General features: G+C 40.2%; 1 protein-coding gene and 1 long non-coding RNA gene across 5 annotated transcripts in view; one reads left to right on the top strand and one right to left on the bottom strand.

Annotated features, from left to right (window-relative positions):
- The first annotated feature begins 716 nt into the window (after positions 1 to 716).
- LOC139010369 (uncharacterized) lies at positions 717 to 5,494 on the top strand. Its single transcript, XR_011471508.1, has 2 exons — positions 717 to 1,674; positions 4,555 to 5,494. It is a non-coding gene; the product is annotated as an uncharacterized lncRNA (long non-coding RNA).
- The window catches only part of LOC139010355 (ataxin-3), a 32,850-nt gene continuing 20,775 nt past the window's right edge, over positions 4,459 to 16,533 (bottom strand). For 3 of the 4 annotated variants that reach the window (XM_070414679.1, XM_070414689.1, XM_070414708.1), the window contains 2 exons: positions 13,499 to 13,617; positions 4,459 to 8,846 (listed from right to left, as the gene is read on the bottom strand). In XM_070414679.1, the coding sequence (XP_070270780.1) occupies positions 8,755 to 8,846; positions 13,499 to 13,617 (211 nt within the window). In that variant the 3' untranslated portion in view covers positions 4,459 to 8,754. Of the gene's footprint in view, positions 8,847 to 13,498; positions 13,618 to 16,533 lie in introns of those variants that run through there. The other variant, XM_070414698.1, reaches the window with a different exon arrangement.

The following is a 16,533-nucleotide window of genomic DNA, read 5'->3' as shown; positions in this document are numbered from 1 at the left end:
GCGCCGCGGCGGCCTAGAAGGGCCCTGCGGAGCCGGCGGACGTGTCCTTGCGCAAGGCAGCGTGGGATCGCGGAAGACCCAGCGAGGTCGGCTGGGGCCGCTGCCCCCGGCTGAGCGCCAGGTCGCGCTCCAGGTCGCGCGCCGGCAGGGCCAGCGGGGGGGTGGGGGGGCGGGTGTGTGTGTGTGTGTGTGTGGTGTGTGTGTGTGTGTGTGTGTGTGTGTCAGGCCGCGGAAGACCCAGCGAGAGTGTGTGTGTGTGTGTGTGTCTCGGGGGTGGGGGTGTGTGGGGTGTGTGTGTGTGTGTGTGTGTGGTGTGTGTGTGTGAGTGTGTGTGTGTGTGTGTGTGTGTCAGGCCGCGGAAGACCCAGTGAGAGTGTGTGTGTGTGTCTGTGTGTGTGTGTCTCGGGGGTGGGGGTGTGGGGGGGTGTGTGAGTGTGTGTGTGTGTGTGTGTGTGTGTGTGTCAGGCGGAGCCCGCCCTCGCTGGGTGCGCCCCGAAGCCGACGTGGCCCGGAACCCCGTGGGCTCAGTGTTGGTGGAACCTGAGTGTTTTGATTCTGACACCCGCGAAGGCAGTGGTGCGAGGAGACTGGCGGGGTCGCTCCACCGCGGGAAGAGGCTTCACACAGCTTATCACCGGTTACTGTGTCGATTGTTAACAGCCTGTGGGGGGGAGGGGGCAGGGAGCTACAGTCCGAACCGGTTTGGCTCAGTGGGTAGAGCGTCGGCCTGCGGACTGAAGGGTCCCAGGTTCGATTCTGGTCAAGGGCATGTACCTGGGTTGCGGGCACATCCCCAGTGGGAGATGTGCAGGAGGCAGCTGATCGATGTTTCTCTCTCATCGATGTTTCTAACTCTCTATTCCTCTCTGTAAAAAAAAAAAAAAAAAAAACACAAAAAGAGGGGCTACAAATAGCACTATTTGTGGATTGAACACGGCGATGCCTCCACTCGTGGGAATCTGAGGGCACCAGGCAAGCTCTCCCTGAAATCGGGATGGTTTAAAAGGAACACTTGCATCTCGTTCAGGAAGTGTTTGTTAAACATTTGCCCACAGGTTAGAGGTGCAGACCCTGCGGCTGACTGCCTGGGTCTCACTCGTTAGCTTGCATGACCTTGAGTAAGGCTACTTCGTGCATCGGTTTCTCATTGTAAAATGACCTCCCTTCTTAGCTCAGTAGCGTTTCAGTTAGTTTCCTTGGGTTGTCTAAGCATACAATCATTTCAGCAAATACTAATTTGGCATCATCCTTTCCAGTGTTTACGGATATTAAACCTGTAATAACATGTTGGCAGTAATGGAGATTCACTTAAAGGTCGTTGGAGTGATGGGGCTAAGCAGCTTTGGGAAGGCTGGACTCAAAATCAGAGAAGCTGGCCCCTCCCACGTGGTTCAGTGGTTGAGCCTCGACCCATGAACGAGGAGGTTGGGTTCAATTCTCAGTCAGGGCACATGCCCAGGTTTCAGCGATCCCCCAAGTAGGGGGCATGCGGGAGGCAGGCAGCCAGTTGATGATTCTCTCATTGATGTTTCTGTCTCTCTCTTTCTCACCTTCCTCTCTGAAATCAATTTTTAAAAAGGAAAAAACAGAGGCTGAAGGCGAAGTGAACAGCTAAGATGTTACTGCACATGATACGATATCCTGGACCAGAACTGGCTGAGAAAGACAAAAAGGGTATGAATGGGAGAGATTCTGATATTAGCCACTATCGTTGATAATGTGAATGAACAACTCAATATGATACTAAGGTTTTAAACCTGAACTATAGTCGTCTGATAGTGATGAAAATAATGGCATAAAATTAACAGGAAGAAAAACACAATGCACAAGCGGGTAGTGGGAGTCTTGACTAAAATTATAATCTGAAATTGGTTAAACAATATCTTTAGTGTTAAACATTCAGCCAGTTTTTTGGGTTACGTTGAACACTGGCATGCTCTTTGGTGGATGTAGTTGATGAGCCTCTTAAATGATTTTTTTTTTAAAAATAAAGGCTCGGGAATATTCTAGAAAGTGGAGGCAGAGGGCCTGGTGTAATAAAATATAAATAGAATACATACTCACCTTTATTTACGAAACCTTACATGGTAAAGTTTTGCCTACATCCCAATTTTATCTCCTGTCCACTACCTACTGGCTTCTGCAGCCTTCTCTGTTGGTCAGGAGCAGCCGCCAGCCCTCATGTCGGGGCCACCATGCTTGCTGTTCCCAGACGGGGCTGGTGGCTCCACGCCTTTGCATGGCTGCCTCCTCATTTTCGGGTGTCTGTCTGAATGTCACCTCCAAGAGGCTTTTCTGGAACCCACTCGGAGGCAGTCCTCCTTCCCAGTCACACTCTGTCATATCATCCTGTTTGCCTTCCTATCTTACAGAAAAGCACAGTTCTTCACATGTCAAGCTCATTATTTCTTTTAATATATATTTTATTGATTTTTTACAGAGAGGAGGGAGAGGGATAGAGAGTTAGAAACATCGATCAGCTGCCTCCTGCACACTCCCTACTGGGGATGTGCCCGCAACCAAGGTACATGCCCTGGACCGGAATCGAACCTGGGACCGTGAGTCTGCAGGCTGATGCTCTATCCACTGAGCCAAACTGGTTAGGGCAAGCTTATTAATTTAAATGTTCCCTCTATCAGCCAGACTACAAGCCCATGAGAGCAGACTCTTATTCATGGCTGTTTCTAAGCTTCCAAAACCCTACCTGGCACAGACAAGCGCTCAAATATTTTGAATGAATGACATAGGAATCATTTCCCTCTAGCAGCCCATGAGGCAAAGGGTGGCTGGGGTTCCAGACCCGGGAGCACTGGAACAATCTTGGGAGAGAAGAGAGCACAGCAAGAAGTGATAGTCCAGCTGGAAGCGTCCTTCAAGCAGGAGATGGCAAGTGAACTATAGGAGCAAGGACTCAAAAGGTGCAAAGGAAAGGAGACAGAGTGTTACAGAGTGCCTGCAGGTGGGAAAGGCCTGGGTTTATCTGAAGATCTGTACCGCTGCTAGCTTCCTCAGCCCTCTGCTAGGACTGAAGTGGGACTATAGTGGGTAAAGGGGGAATATCAAAAGGACAGGCTAAAGAAGTCATCTGGACCCATGAATTTTGAACATTTGGTGATATCCATACAAAATAGTTAAAAGATGGGGGAGAAGTGGGGGACACCTGTGATACTCCCAACAATAAAGATAAATTTTTTTAAGAAATGGTTAAAAGGGCCCTAAACATGCAAATTTTTAGGGTAAGGATAACCCCAAAATTCCTTTTAATAAAAGATAATGTTATTTATTTATTTATTTATTTTTAATATATTTTATTGATTTTTTACAGAGAGGAAGGGAGAGAGATAGTTAGAAACATCGATGGGAGAGAAACATCGATCAGCTGCCTCCTGCACATCTCCCACTGGGGATGTGCCTGCAACCCAGGTACATGCCCTTGACCGGAATTGAACCTGGGACCTTTTAGTCCGCAGGCCGACGCTCCATCCACTGAGCCAAACCGGTTTCGGCAAAGATAATGTTTTTAGAAAACATGAAATAGGGCCCAGCCAGCGTGGCCCGGTGGTTGAGCATCAACCTATGAACTAGGAGATCATGGTTTGATTCCCGGTCAGGTCACATACCTGGTTTCGGACTCGATCCCCAGTGTGAGGTGTGCAGGAGGCAGCCAATCAGTGATTCTCATCATTGATATTTCTCTCTATCCCCGACTCTCTGAAATCAATAAAAATATATTTTTTACAAAAAGAAAACATGAAATAGGCATTCCAATCAACTTATTGATAGGCATTCCATTCACAAGGCCTACGGGTGAGTGTTGATGAGATCACTCATTTGGTGGCATCCAAATTCAATGAATTGGTCCTTCTAAGCACCAAGCTATTAAGTTAAAAAGATCATATAATCTATTTGAAAAATTTTTTCAAAGTTTGTGCCCAACCCAGATTAAGGCTAAAATGGATATATAACCCTCATAATTTGAGGATTCTATTAGTCCTGGTAGAGTTCAATTATTACAGTTAGATTCTAGCGTCCAGAGTTGGATAAAATAAGGGAAAACCAGCACTCTTAAAAATTATCATGTGGTTTAGCCCCGAGTTAAAAATAATTGAGCCAGCATTCAAAACTTAATTTCAAATAAAAATGTGGGATTCTTAGCTTCTGAGAAAAGATCTGAGGCTCTAGTAATAATGGGCCCTTTGGCAGCAGTTAGCTGGAACAGTGTCAGTGGGCGCCCAGGCCTGCTATATTCACCACCATAGTCCATTAAATGCTTCTCCAACCTCACTCTGCACTGGAAACCCCCGGGGATCCTGTTAAAAACAGGCTCTCAGTTGGTCGGAGTGGGGCCTGAAACTGCATTTATGAAGTTCTCGGGGTGGTGCAGACATTGCTGGTCCTCCCACCAAACTTTGAATGGCAAGGCTACGAATTAACAATAAACACACATAAAAACGGAAATAAAAAAGCAAACATTACCTTTATTTAATAATCTGTGATATTTAAAATACAACTTATAGAACATCCACATTAACAATAGAATCCTGTGTTCAACAGTGATTTGGAAGCCCGGCTTTTCTAAGGACCAGACAGGAAGGCCTGTGTGTGTACTAACGGCGAAAGACTCAGACGGGTGCACAGACAAGGGCTGCAGAGTTGAGTCCTGAGCAAATGGCACCGTCACAGTGCACTTGTGTCATGGCCAAGACAATGCTTTTTATTTCAGATGTTTTTGTAGTTGAATTTCAAATAGTTTATTTATATAGAAGACTGATTTTTAAAAAATTATTTCTAGTAATCCAGTGTTGTAGAAAGTAGATAACCACATTCAAATGTACATTTGCCTCTTTAAAAAAAAAAAAGCATTAAAAACATTCCCAGAAACATTCACTTTTGAACTATGCCAGAGAAAACTGACGTGCTTCCTCAATAAGTCAGGAATTTCCACATACACTTCACTATCGTTTCCCACTCCTTGATTCATTATTAATTTAGCATGCCAACTGCTGTGAATTTAGAAGTATGCTACTAGTATTACTTCTTAAAATGCCAGCTCAGTTTGGGTGAAAATAAAAACAGCAAAGATTTCCTTCAAATTTAAAAAAATCAAAATTCAGGAATTAACCAACTACGTCAATAATCTTTTTGTTCATGAAAGCAGAATGGAACAAAAAATATTTCTGTTATGTGTAAGGCTCTAAAAGATACAAGCCAGTTCACTTCTTTAGCAAAAGATACTGGTTATAAAGGGACCAGGAATGAAGGAAAGTTTTCATTTGAAAATATTAGCTCGGCTGGTGTGGCTCAGTTGGTCGAGCATCACTCCATACACTGGAAGGTTGCCAGTGTGATCCTAGTTAGGGCAAGTGCCTGGGATGCGGGTTTGATCCTCATTCAGGGGGCATACAGCGGGCAACCAAAAGGTGTCTGTCTCTCTCTTCCTTCCTCTCTAAAGTCCTCAGGTGAGGATTTAAAAAAAAAAAAAAAACAAGAAAAATTATCTACACTACTGAGATTAGTTGATCCAATGTTTTTTCTTAATTAAGATCACACACATGTCCATACTTGTGAGGCCCTGATGTAACAATTCACTTTGAAAGTAGTGGTCATAGGCCTCTCTAATTGCAGGTCAAGTTTTTAGTAGGAAGCCATCAATATTAATTATTGAATCTTCCTCAGAATTTAACACATCAAGATTTTTCAACTGAAGATATTTCAATTATTATATTTTGTGTATGTACTGAGTCAATTCTTTTTTTTAATTTGGACAGGTCCAATGGGCCAATTTTAAGACATTTAGTAAATCTTGGCACTAGCATGATACTATTAAATATAGTATCAAACAAGCAGACATTAAAAATGTGATTTAGGCTCTGACTAGAATAAAATTTACTTTATTGAACTTACTAGTATGTGAAACAATGTAGACTATGGGTAATTTTGCATATGAGTCTCAACTAGTTTTGAGGTTTTTTTCCTCATTAACTTTGGCATGAATAAAGTCATAATTAAGAAAAATAAAGTTTTAAAGAAAAAAAAGCACCTTCTTAAATATTCTGTGAATTGTAAATTATTTGGCCAAGATCTTAGAGCTGAGTGAAATATAGTTTACCTACTGCAATCACTTCAAACAATTTACAGTACTGAAATATTTGTAAGTTAATTTCTGTAAAAATGTAAATTGATGGTTTTAGATCAGAGGTTAACTATTCCAAAATTTAAAACATAAATAACTATTTATTAAATCTGACATCTCAAAATATGAAAGTGGCATTTCCAAAGCTTGTTTAAACTTTACTTCTAACACTAGCTTTGCCACTGTATGTATTTTATCCTAGTAATACAAACTATACATTAGAAAAATGATACCAATAGTTTAAATATTAAACATTAAGGTGTTCCCAATTGGTGAAACAGAATGGAAATCTTAATATAAAGTTGTTAGCAGGACAGTTGTGAATTTTATTGTTCCTTTCTTCTAGGTTGTTTATAGTAAACAGCAGTTCCTGATGTGTGATCTGTAGCTTTTTGTAACTTTTACATTTTCTGATACTGTGGTTATGAGCACTGGCATCTTTTCATACAGGCCAATCAATGGAATTTAAATGTTCAATTAGACTTAACCTAGTCCAAACAAGATGGCACTTTACTGGTGATTTTGGATCTGCCTGCCAAATATAACAATGTCACAACAAACTAAATAAACACATTGAAATGTATCCAGTGTGTGCTCAGCTTTGCTTTTTAAAAAACCCCTGGCAAATGAAGGTCGACATGCTATATTTTCCTAAAGGCTTTGACAAAGGTATGTAATATAAAAACTTTATAAACTCTAGGTTAAAACTTATGTGTATTCGTCCTCTCATTTTTATATTAAGTAGCTCATCAATTCAAGTGAATGAAGAGTTTTAAAGTAAATTTTCAAGGGGAAAAAATAAAGGCCAAATACATATTTTGATTTGCGAGTCTTGAGAGAGTAGTACTAAACTCTAACATCACTTGCAGTTCTAAAGTTTTATAATTCTTCTGAAACATTCTCAATTGTCAAAAGAAAACTAGATTTTAAAGCAAAATTCTAATTTTATGTAAGGGAAACTTCAGAAGACTTCATTTGGCACAAAATAATGACTAAAAAAATCTGTCTTTTTCCAAGAAAAAGCTTTATCATAATTATAAATAAAATGCATTTTCTCATCTCTTTTCACTTAGCAATAAATCCTAGATAAAAAAAAATTTCCCTGATAAAATGTGTGCAGCCACACACCAATATGGCAACGCACCATATTTTATTTTTCTACGTCATCGGCTGCAATGTCTTCTTACATTTCAGCTTATAAACAATTTGACATTCAAAAGGGCTTCAAAGGGGATGGAGGATGAGGGATGCAGAGTAGATGACAGAATCTAAAACACCCATTTCAAAGAGACCTAGTTAATTTTCACCTAAATCATACCATTGTATTGACCTAGCAAGAAACTCTCTGGTCATCCCAAAGAATGCTTATCAAAACTAAAGACTTTCTTATTTACAGACCCATTCAGTTCTATGAGACTTCTATAATTCTTAAGCTATTTTAAACAACCAAGTGTTAAGTCACAGTATAAATTTTAATATATTTTATGAGTAAATTATTTTCATGTTCCAGGCCATCATCTCTGGCAAGCTATACCTATTAGAAGATGTACAGCAGAAGCTGACATCTATCTACATTCCATGACCCAGCTGTAAACAGAACAGACAGCTCCATCACAAGAGAAAAAAAATAAATTGGCTCTGCTACTAAAATTGAAGGCCAAATTTTGTCTAACATACATTCATGGTGGGTATTAGATGTTGTCTTACACCAGAAGGAATCTTGCTTGCATACCGCGTTTCTGCTTTTCTCACCGGGAAAAGAGGAAAACAAACGTGCTGGAGGGAGGGTTACGACACAGCTGCAAAGTTCCAACACACTGAGAAGACATTCATGAAGCATCTGGGAAAGGATGTGCTCACACGTTTCAGAAATGCTCATTTATTCTTAAATACTTGTGCAGAGCTGACTTGCGAGTTTAGGAATGCACCAGAATCGTGACATAATGATCCCACCTTGGAGGGCTTAAAAAGAAAAACCTCAAGAAAAATTACCATCTTTTAAGAGTTGTAGAAAAATAATAAAAACCAGGTAACAGATAAATTGTGACCAGAGACAATAACATGAGGAAACATCCAAGTGCACCATACGTAGGTGGAGGGAGAACACTTATCCTCTGGAACCGTTCCTATTATCAACATAGAGAAGAGACACTGTCCTAAAAGGTTCATTTGGTTAACGAGACATAGAAGCAACTACTGTGTTAAGTGATGAAAGCGAGCCAATTACCTACACAGAAGGGAGGAAAAGAAAACAAAATATATGGGAAAAGTTCTGTGGCAAGAGCTTATTAGTTGGTCTGCAATAAGAGTCAAGAAAAATGCCCTAATTTTAGACACATTAGATATTGCACACTCAAAAATGAAAAAGGAACATTGAGAAAACTATTGTTAATTTCTTTAACTGCTGGATGCCTCTTTGGCTAGTATTCGAGGGATTATGACTTAGTCCTACAACTGATGCATTTTTCTACTTTCTCATCTTTTTGTTTGCAGACCACCTAAAAGTCTTATCTCCTCTGTTGAACCTCGTTCTCTTTGACACATTACTAAATAGACCCTATGCTTTAATCACACAGGACAATGTTGGAAAGTATGACTATTTTAGAGACTTGTAAAAGGTATTATTTTTTTTCTTCGGTTATGAAATTATTTCTAACAGTTTCTAAAGACATGGTCACAGCTGCCTGAAGCATGTCTTCTTCACTCATATCACCTGTGGGAAAAGAAAATACACATATTTCTTAGATATTTCTGGAAAATTATCAGTCATCAAAAGGTAAACTCTTAGAAAATGTATTTGACTACTATAGTTTCCTTTTTGGTTTTTAAATTTTAAAATAGTAAACTTCACTCATTTAGTTTTGACAAATGCATTGAATTGAATAACTACCATCACACCCAGACACAGAACTATTCCATTGTCCCCTCCAAATTCCCTCTTGCTCCCCCTTTGTGGCCAATCTCCATCCCCTAATCCTAGACAACCACTGATACATTCTCTGCCCCACAGTTTGCCTTTCCCTGCATGTCAACATAAATGGGATGAAGCAGTATGTATGGAGCCTTTTGCGTATGGCGAAATACACATTCATTACTTAAAAAAAAAAAATCTGTTTTGAAAATTTATTCACAGAAGTTACAAAGATAATTCAGACAGGACTTGGGTACACTTTGGCTCAATTTCACCCAATCTTATATAAGTATAGCTTAAGCCAAAACCTGGATATTAACACTGGTACAATGTTGTGTAGTTCTATGGTATTTTATCATATGTGCAGATCTGTGTAACCACCACCAAGACAGAGAACTGCTACAGTGCCACAAAGATCTGCCTCCTGCTATTCCTTTTATTCATGCCCACGTCTCTCCCCATTACCTTCCCTAACTGCAGTAACGACTAAGCTGTTCCCCATCACTATGAATCTGTCATTTTTAGAATGTTACACAAATAGAATCATACAGAATAAGCACTTTTGAGGCCTTTTTTAAATTTTTTTTCCACTCAGCATAATGCCCTGGAGAGTCATCCAAGTTTGCTGCACGTATCAATAGTTGGTTTCTTTTTAATCCTGAGTAGTATTCCAGTGTGGATGTACTAGTTTAACTATTCACCTCCTGTAGGTCATCCTGGTTGTTTCCAGTTTTTGGTTATAACAAATTTTCCTTTGTCATGTGAGGAATTTTTGTGTGCAGGTTTTTACATGGACAGAAGTTGTCATTTCTCTGTGCTAAATTCTCAGGAGTGTAACTGCTGGGTTGTGAGAAACTTCCAAGGTATTTTCCAGAGTGGCTGTACTAGTTCAAATGAAATGCAGAAACCTGATCTCCCTTTACACCCCTTTAATCTCCCCTGTTTAAAATTGTCTTAAATATTTTGTATATACACACTAAAAGTCAAATCAATGTTTTAATTCTTGCTTTAATCATCAAACATAACTTAGAAAACTCAAAAGGAAAGTCTAGTAGGTTTACCCCTATTTTTACTCTATTATTCTTTTTTCCTTCCTGATATTCCAGGATTACTGTTTAGAGAACTTCCTTTAGCCATTATTTTAGAGTAGGTTTACTGTGACAAAGTCTCTAATTCCCCCCTTCATTCTTGAAGGAAATTTTCACTGGATATAGAAATCTATGTTGAGAGTTCTTTTCTTTCAGCTCTTGAAAAATGTGCCATTTCCTTCTGACCTCCAAGATTTCAGATGAGAAATTTGCTATTATGCAAAATTGCTGTAGGTTAAGTTATTTCTAGCTGTCTTCAGATTTTCTTTTTTGTGTCTTCCATTTTCAAAAATTAGACTATATGTGTCTTAGTATGGATTTCCCTGGATTTATCCTGTTTGAGGTCCACTGATCATTTTGAATCTGTAGGTTTATATCTTTTGCGAAATTAGGAGAATTTTCAGCCATTACTTATTCAAATACTTTTTCAGCCCCAACCCCTTTCTCATCTCCTTCCTGGATTCCCATGGAACATGTTAGATCTTTTATTATAGTCCCACAGGTCTTAAAGGCTGTTAATTTTCCTAGTCTAATTCTCTCTGTTGCTCAGAACGGGAAATTCATTTTCTTTTTTAAATGATTTTTATTGATTCTGAGAGAAGGAAAGGGAAAGATAGAAACAGTGATAAAAGAGAACATCAATCGGTTGCCTCCTGCATGCCCCCTACTGGGGATCGAGCCAGCAACCCATGCATATGCCCTGACTGGAAATTGAACGTGCGACCTCTTGGTGCATGGGATGAGGCTGAACCAACTAAGCCACACCAGCGGGCAGAATGGGAAACTTCTGTTCTGTTTTCAAGTTCACTGACTCTTTCCTGTCTTTCCATTCGCCTGTTGGGTCCATCCACTAAGTTTTAAAATTTCAGTTATTATTTTTCAGTTCTAAGAGTTCCATTTAGTTCTTCTTTTAAAAAAATTGTTTTTATTGATTTTAGAGAAAGGAAGGGAGAGAGAGCTAGAAACATCAATGATGAGAGAGAATCACTGATTGGCTGCCTCCTGCACACTACTAGGCATCAAGCTGAAAGCCAGGGATGTACCCTGACTGGGAATTGAACCATGACCTCTTCGTTCATGGGCTGACGCTCTACCGAGCCACACCAGCCGGGCTTGGATCTTTATAGCTCCTATATTTTTCTAATTTTTCACTGTTTCAAGCATATCTGTAATTGCTCATCGTAGCATTTTCATGATGGCTGCTTTACAAATCCTTGTCAGAAAATTCTAACATCAGTGTCATCTAGGTAATGGTGCTTAGTAATTTCTTTTGTTATTCGAGTTGAACTTTTCCTGACTATTGGTATGACAAGTGATTCTGGATTGACTCCGAGACATCTGGATATCAGGAGACGTTGAATCTTATTTAAATCTTCTCTTTTAACAGGTCTCCTCCGACACAGCACCAGTGGGGGGAAAGGGTGCTACCCTGCTGCTGCTGTCAGATAGGGGAGGGTGTGTGTGATCACAACTGCTGAGCACATGTGCGAGTTCTGGCTTCCCACTGTCCTCCACTGATGCCCCCATGACTGGGAGGGTAGGAAGGCCTTGTTACTGTTTCTCACCGACACTGTGGCCTTGTTTCCACCTCAATGACAATCCTGAATCTGCACTAAGCCTCTCCTGACACCACCCAGGCAGGAAGCCAGAGAGACGCCTCTTTACTGCTGGTCCAAGTCCAGGACACACGACCACTGACACTCGGCAAAGGCAGCCTTGCTGCCTCCTGGAGGAGTAATAAAAACTCCAGTTCCCCACTTGGCTTTCTTGGATACCACCTGGGCCAGGGGGCAGGGAGGTGCACCTCATGACTACCAGGTGGGGATACAAGTCTAGGCTCCCACTTGGCCTCTGCTGACAGGGTGAGGTGGCAGTAGGGCCGGTTTATTTACCTCATCCAGTTTGGCTGGACTAAGGTGTTTATTATCAAAGAGTTTCTGTCTTGTTCGGTGGTCCCTTTCCTCATCACTTTTTTCTTGGTTTGCACCTGTGGTTTCTCCAGCACAAGGTCCATGACAGATGAGGCAAAAAGAAAACCCAGATCTGCCTAGCACATCTGTCTTCTCTCTACCTTTCAGACTCTTAGGTTTGTTTAATACAGCGGTTCTCAACCTGTGGGTCGCGACCCCTTTGGCGGTCGAACGACCCTTTCACAGGGGTCGCCTAAGACCATCCTGCATATCAGATATTTACATGACGATTCATAACAGTAGCAACAATACAATTATGAAGTAGCAACGAAAATAATTTTATGGTTGGGTCACAACATGAGGAACTGTATTTAAAGGGCCAGAAGGTTGAGAACCACTGGTTTAATACAAATGCTCAGGGCTGCTAGTTGTACTTAGCAGGAGTAGAAAACGGTACCAGTTCACCCCTTTTTATTGCTAATACAGTCCATTGTTTGGATGTGCCACAGGTTGTGCATCCATTTACCAACTGAAGGACAACATTTAGGCAGTTTGAGGCCTATGAGGCAATTATGAATAAAGCTGCTCTTAGGAGTCACATGCAAGTCTTTTCTGTGAAAACCTCCGTTTTCTTTTTCTTGGTTTATACACCTAGGAGTGGGACCGTAGATCACATGGTTCAGTTTACTTTAAGAAAATATTAAACCCTTTTCCAAAGGTGCTGTGCCATTTTACATTTCCACTAACAATGTATGTGAGTCCATCACTCTGATCCTTGTCAGCCTCTGGTATTGTCAATTTTATTTCTTTAGCAAACCATTCTCAAAGGTGTGTAATGGTATGTCATTGTGGTTTTAATTTGCATTTCCCTAATGATGAGTGATGTTGGGCATATTTTAATGTGCTTATTTGCCACCCATATATTTATTTGGTGAAGTATCCATTCAAATCCTTTGCCCATTTTTTGAGTTGTTTTCTTCTCTCAGTTTTGAGAGTTCTTCACACATACTGCTTAGAAGTCCTTTGTCATATACATTTTGTCACTCAACTTCTAGTAAACAATAACTGGCCCAAGTTTATGACTTATTAAACCCAGGCCTGATATGTAACTCTAGACTTCCTGTTGCTACTTAGACTACACTTAGGTGGTTTTAGTTGTCCAGGGGGTAAGATGTATTTATTTTCTACAAGCAATATTCATTACGTCTGAAGAACTTGTGTAGAATGTATTAATTACTGTGATGTTGCAGGGTATCATTTATAATTTTAAAGAAAAATACTCTTTGAGTGCTCTAGTCTGCCTGCTCCTTAATCCAGAGAAATTTAGATTACAAATTCATTCAAAATTTCAATACAATTAAAGAGAGAAGAAACAGCCTGTAAAGCCAAAATCACACAGAGCCTGTGTGTCCAACAGTGTGCAGGTAACGACCGTGATGTATAGTCGGAGGTGTACCTGGATCACGGCCAAGTGCTCCTGAACTTGTGGTTGGTGTTTCACGTGGGTGTGGAAGTTGTCCTGGTGGATTCTGCTGCTGCTGCTGCTGCTGCTGTTGCTGTTGCTGCTGTTGCTGCCTGAAACATGCAAAGGACAATGTACATTAAACAAACAAACCCTCAGAATAAATACACCACGAGAAGTGCTATTCACATGGAAAATAAATGGTTCCATAAAACAAAAGTCACTGACATGAACACCACAAAAGGATGCAAGAGCAATCAGTCTGATAATATTAAAAGTATCACAGTGCGATCCTACGAAATCTGGATGTAAAATTTGTATTTATCAGAGAAATTAATAGGCAGGTATTTTTAACCACAAAATAACACATTGTACAAAAGGATTCACTGGCAGCTATTTTTATGCAAATGTGTTGGTTTACAGATCCTTAATATTGTGGGAGGTCACTGAAAATAAGCACGTCAAGGAAAGGAAAGCATCTCAAATTACCATAAGTGTTAACATGATCTTTCCATGGCTGGCTCCTTCCTGTCATTCAGATCTGAGCTTAACATCTCCTCAGAGATACCTTTCCTGCCCACCGTCCTCAGTGACCACCTGGCATTCCCCCTATCCCATCACTTCATTTTAATTTCCAGCATAAACTTATCACCATGTGTTCTGTCTTCCTCTTTAGAATGTAAGCTAACAAGAGTACACCCCTTATCTTGTTTGTTGCCCAGTGCATAACACTATGCCAGGCATTAGTAGACACTCATCAAATACTTGATGAACTCTTTAATATACATTACCAAGTTTCAGTAATATCTACTGCATTAAAATAAGTTCTCCCTGTATTTTTTTAAGCAGGAGAAACAATGTCATAAAACATTTAAACATGATGGTTATGATGTAATAGGTAGGTGCTTGTACTGAGAAAATATACACTGAAGTGCTGACATGTAATGAGAAATCATGTCTGCAAGTTATTCTCAAATGGTTCAGAAATGTCAACAACTGGGGAATCTGAGTGATGGGTATATGGAGCTCTGTGAACTATTTCTGCATTTATATATATTTTAAATGATTTCATATATACATATATATGCTAAAATTAAAAAATTAAAAACAGCAACAATCTGAGAAGCCATAGCTTTCAAAAAAATGCATAAAAGGATTTTTAAAGGAAACAGAATTTTAAAATTAGCAGTAACACTATTAATAGCACATTATTTCCTAGGGCCCCCCTTAATCTTGTGTTTTAAACATGAGCAACAAAGGAAATTCAACCAGTGGGGAATCTCATTTCTCCTTGTTGGTCTTGGAGCGAGCACACTGACATCTGCATGTTTATGACTGGTGTGCAGGCTAATGACACACACGTGGGCAGTATACTCCCACTAGCACGCTCTGACTCTGGAACGTGGCACAAGAAGGACAGGTTGTGAGTTATGTGGATTTCCTAGCACATCAGATCTCTCTCCACACCCTCTTCCTCCTCCACTCAGGAAAACACATCAGAATGCAAGGGAGTGACAGGTGAGACAGCGACTTTAGAGCAATAACTTTTATTCTACTTTAAATTCATGAAAAGTGAGTAAATGAACTGCCAACCTTGAATCACTTCTAACACCTTTCATATGTGATGACACCTTAAGATAAAATGTGCACAAATAGCACTCAGCATCCATTCCCACTGTGCCTTCTGTATCACAGAGTCGGGAAAGCTAAAAACGACATGTCTTACATTGCTTTAGACCTCAGATTCTGGAAAAAGAGTGCTTTTAAAGCATTTGTATGAGCTTTAAAGGGCAGAAATGAGGCACAGCCATCTCCCTGCTGCTTTCGCTATTCTCTGCACCAAGTCAAGTCATGGGGATGCCAGTCCCAGAATTCTGCTTTATGGCAGTTGCAGTGGAGCCAGATTTCATGTTCCTGAGTCTTCATGTCTAGGCAACTGTGGTAGCAGTTTCCTGACCTTAGGATCACAGCTCAGGAAGTGTGTTCCTAAACTCGATATCCCGATTCCCCATTATCTCAACTTGGGCAGCGGTCAAAGCTCTTCAGACAAGTTAGAATTCTGGAGGCCTGGCCTACAGCCTGCATTCAGCTCTTCCTAAGATTGTGTAAGGCCTTACCTTCTGTATTAAGTACTTTCTGCTAAAAAAATCTCTAGTCGTTTATGTTTCTTAAACTGAACCCTGACCAAGCCATGCCACTGAAGTGGTGGCTCAAGTATTAGGCAATCAAAAAGTGAAAGCAATTCATGGCCATGAAAAGTATTGGGAAACACTTTTTAAATTAAGAATCTGCATCATTTTAGAGAAAACCTGTGAGAAGACGTTAATCAGGCTAATGCCTATCTGTGGAGCACTTTACAGTTTATGAAATAGTTTTACATACCTTGCCTAATTTTATGCTCATAACATGTGAGTGAAGGCAGGTTTTGTAAATGACATAGTTTACAATAGTTTTGCCTGGGGTTTTATGATAGGTAAAATGGTTTAGAGATTATTCATGGGGAAAAAATACGGCTATGAAAAAATTTAACAACTCTTATTCATAACATATTAGCTTGTAACAGGTAGATTTTTAACAGTATTTTTATGCTACATGCATGAATACATTAAGTATGAAGCTTCAAATGTCCTACAAAAACAAAAACTCCCACCAAACCTATAAATTTTAATAAATAACAAGTTAGCACCATGGTCAGTTTGAAGAGGGTCAGAAGGAAGAAAGAGTTAACTCGAGAAGCTTACAGCCACATTTCCAAAGATGGAAGCTAGAGAGACAGGGGCCCATCTAGGCTTAATAATCAGAAATTCTAGTGAAAAGCAAATATTAGTTTTCAGCCCCTTTATTAATGAGCCCTACATGATTTTGAATGCTAGTCACTGTTAAAAAGAAATACCAAGAAGTTAGCTCTTAACTCCGCTCAGCAACATTTGACTCTAAATCTTCTCTAGTTTTCCACTAGTATTTTTTTAAAAATGTTTTTTATTGAGCCTGGCCGGCATAGCTGTGGTTGAGCATTGACCTAGGAACCA

The sequence above is a fragment of the Myotis yumanensis genome, unplaced genomic scaffold, assembly GCF_028538775.1.
Source record: "Myotis yumanensis isolate MYYU_CA2020_CCGP unplaced genomic scaffold, mMyoYum1.0.hap1 SCAF_1, whole genome shotgun sequence".
NCBI classification, from domain to species: Eukaryota; Metazoa; Chordata; class Mammalia; order Chiroptera; family Vespertilionidae; genus Myotis; species Myotis yumanensis.
This window is presented reverse-complemented; position numbering and strand designations above follow the sequence as displayed.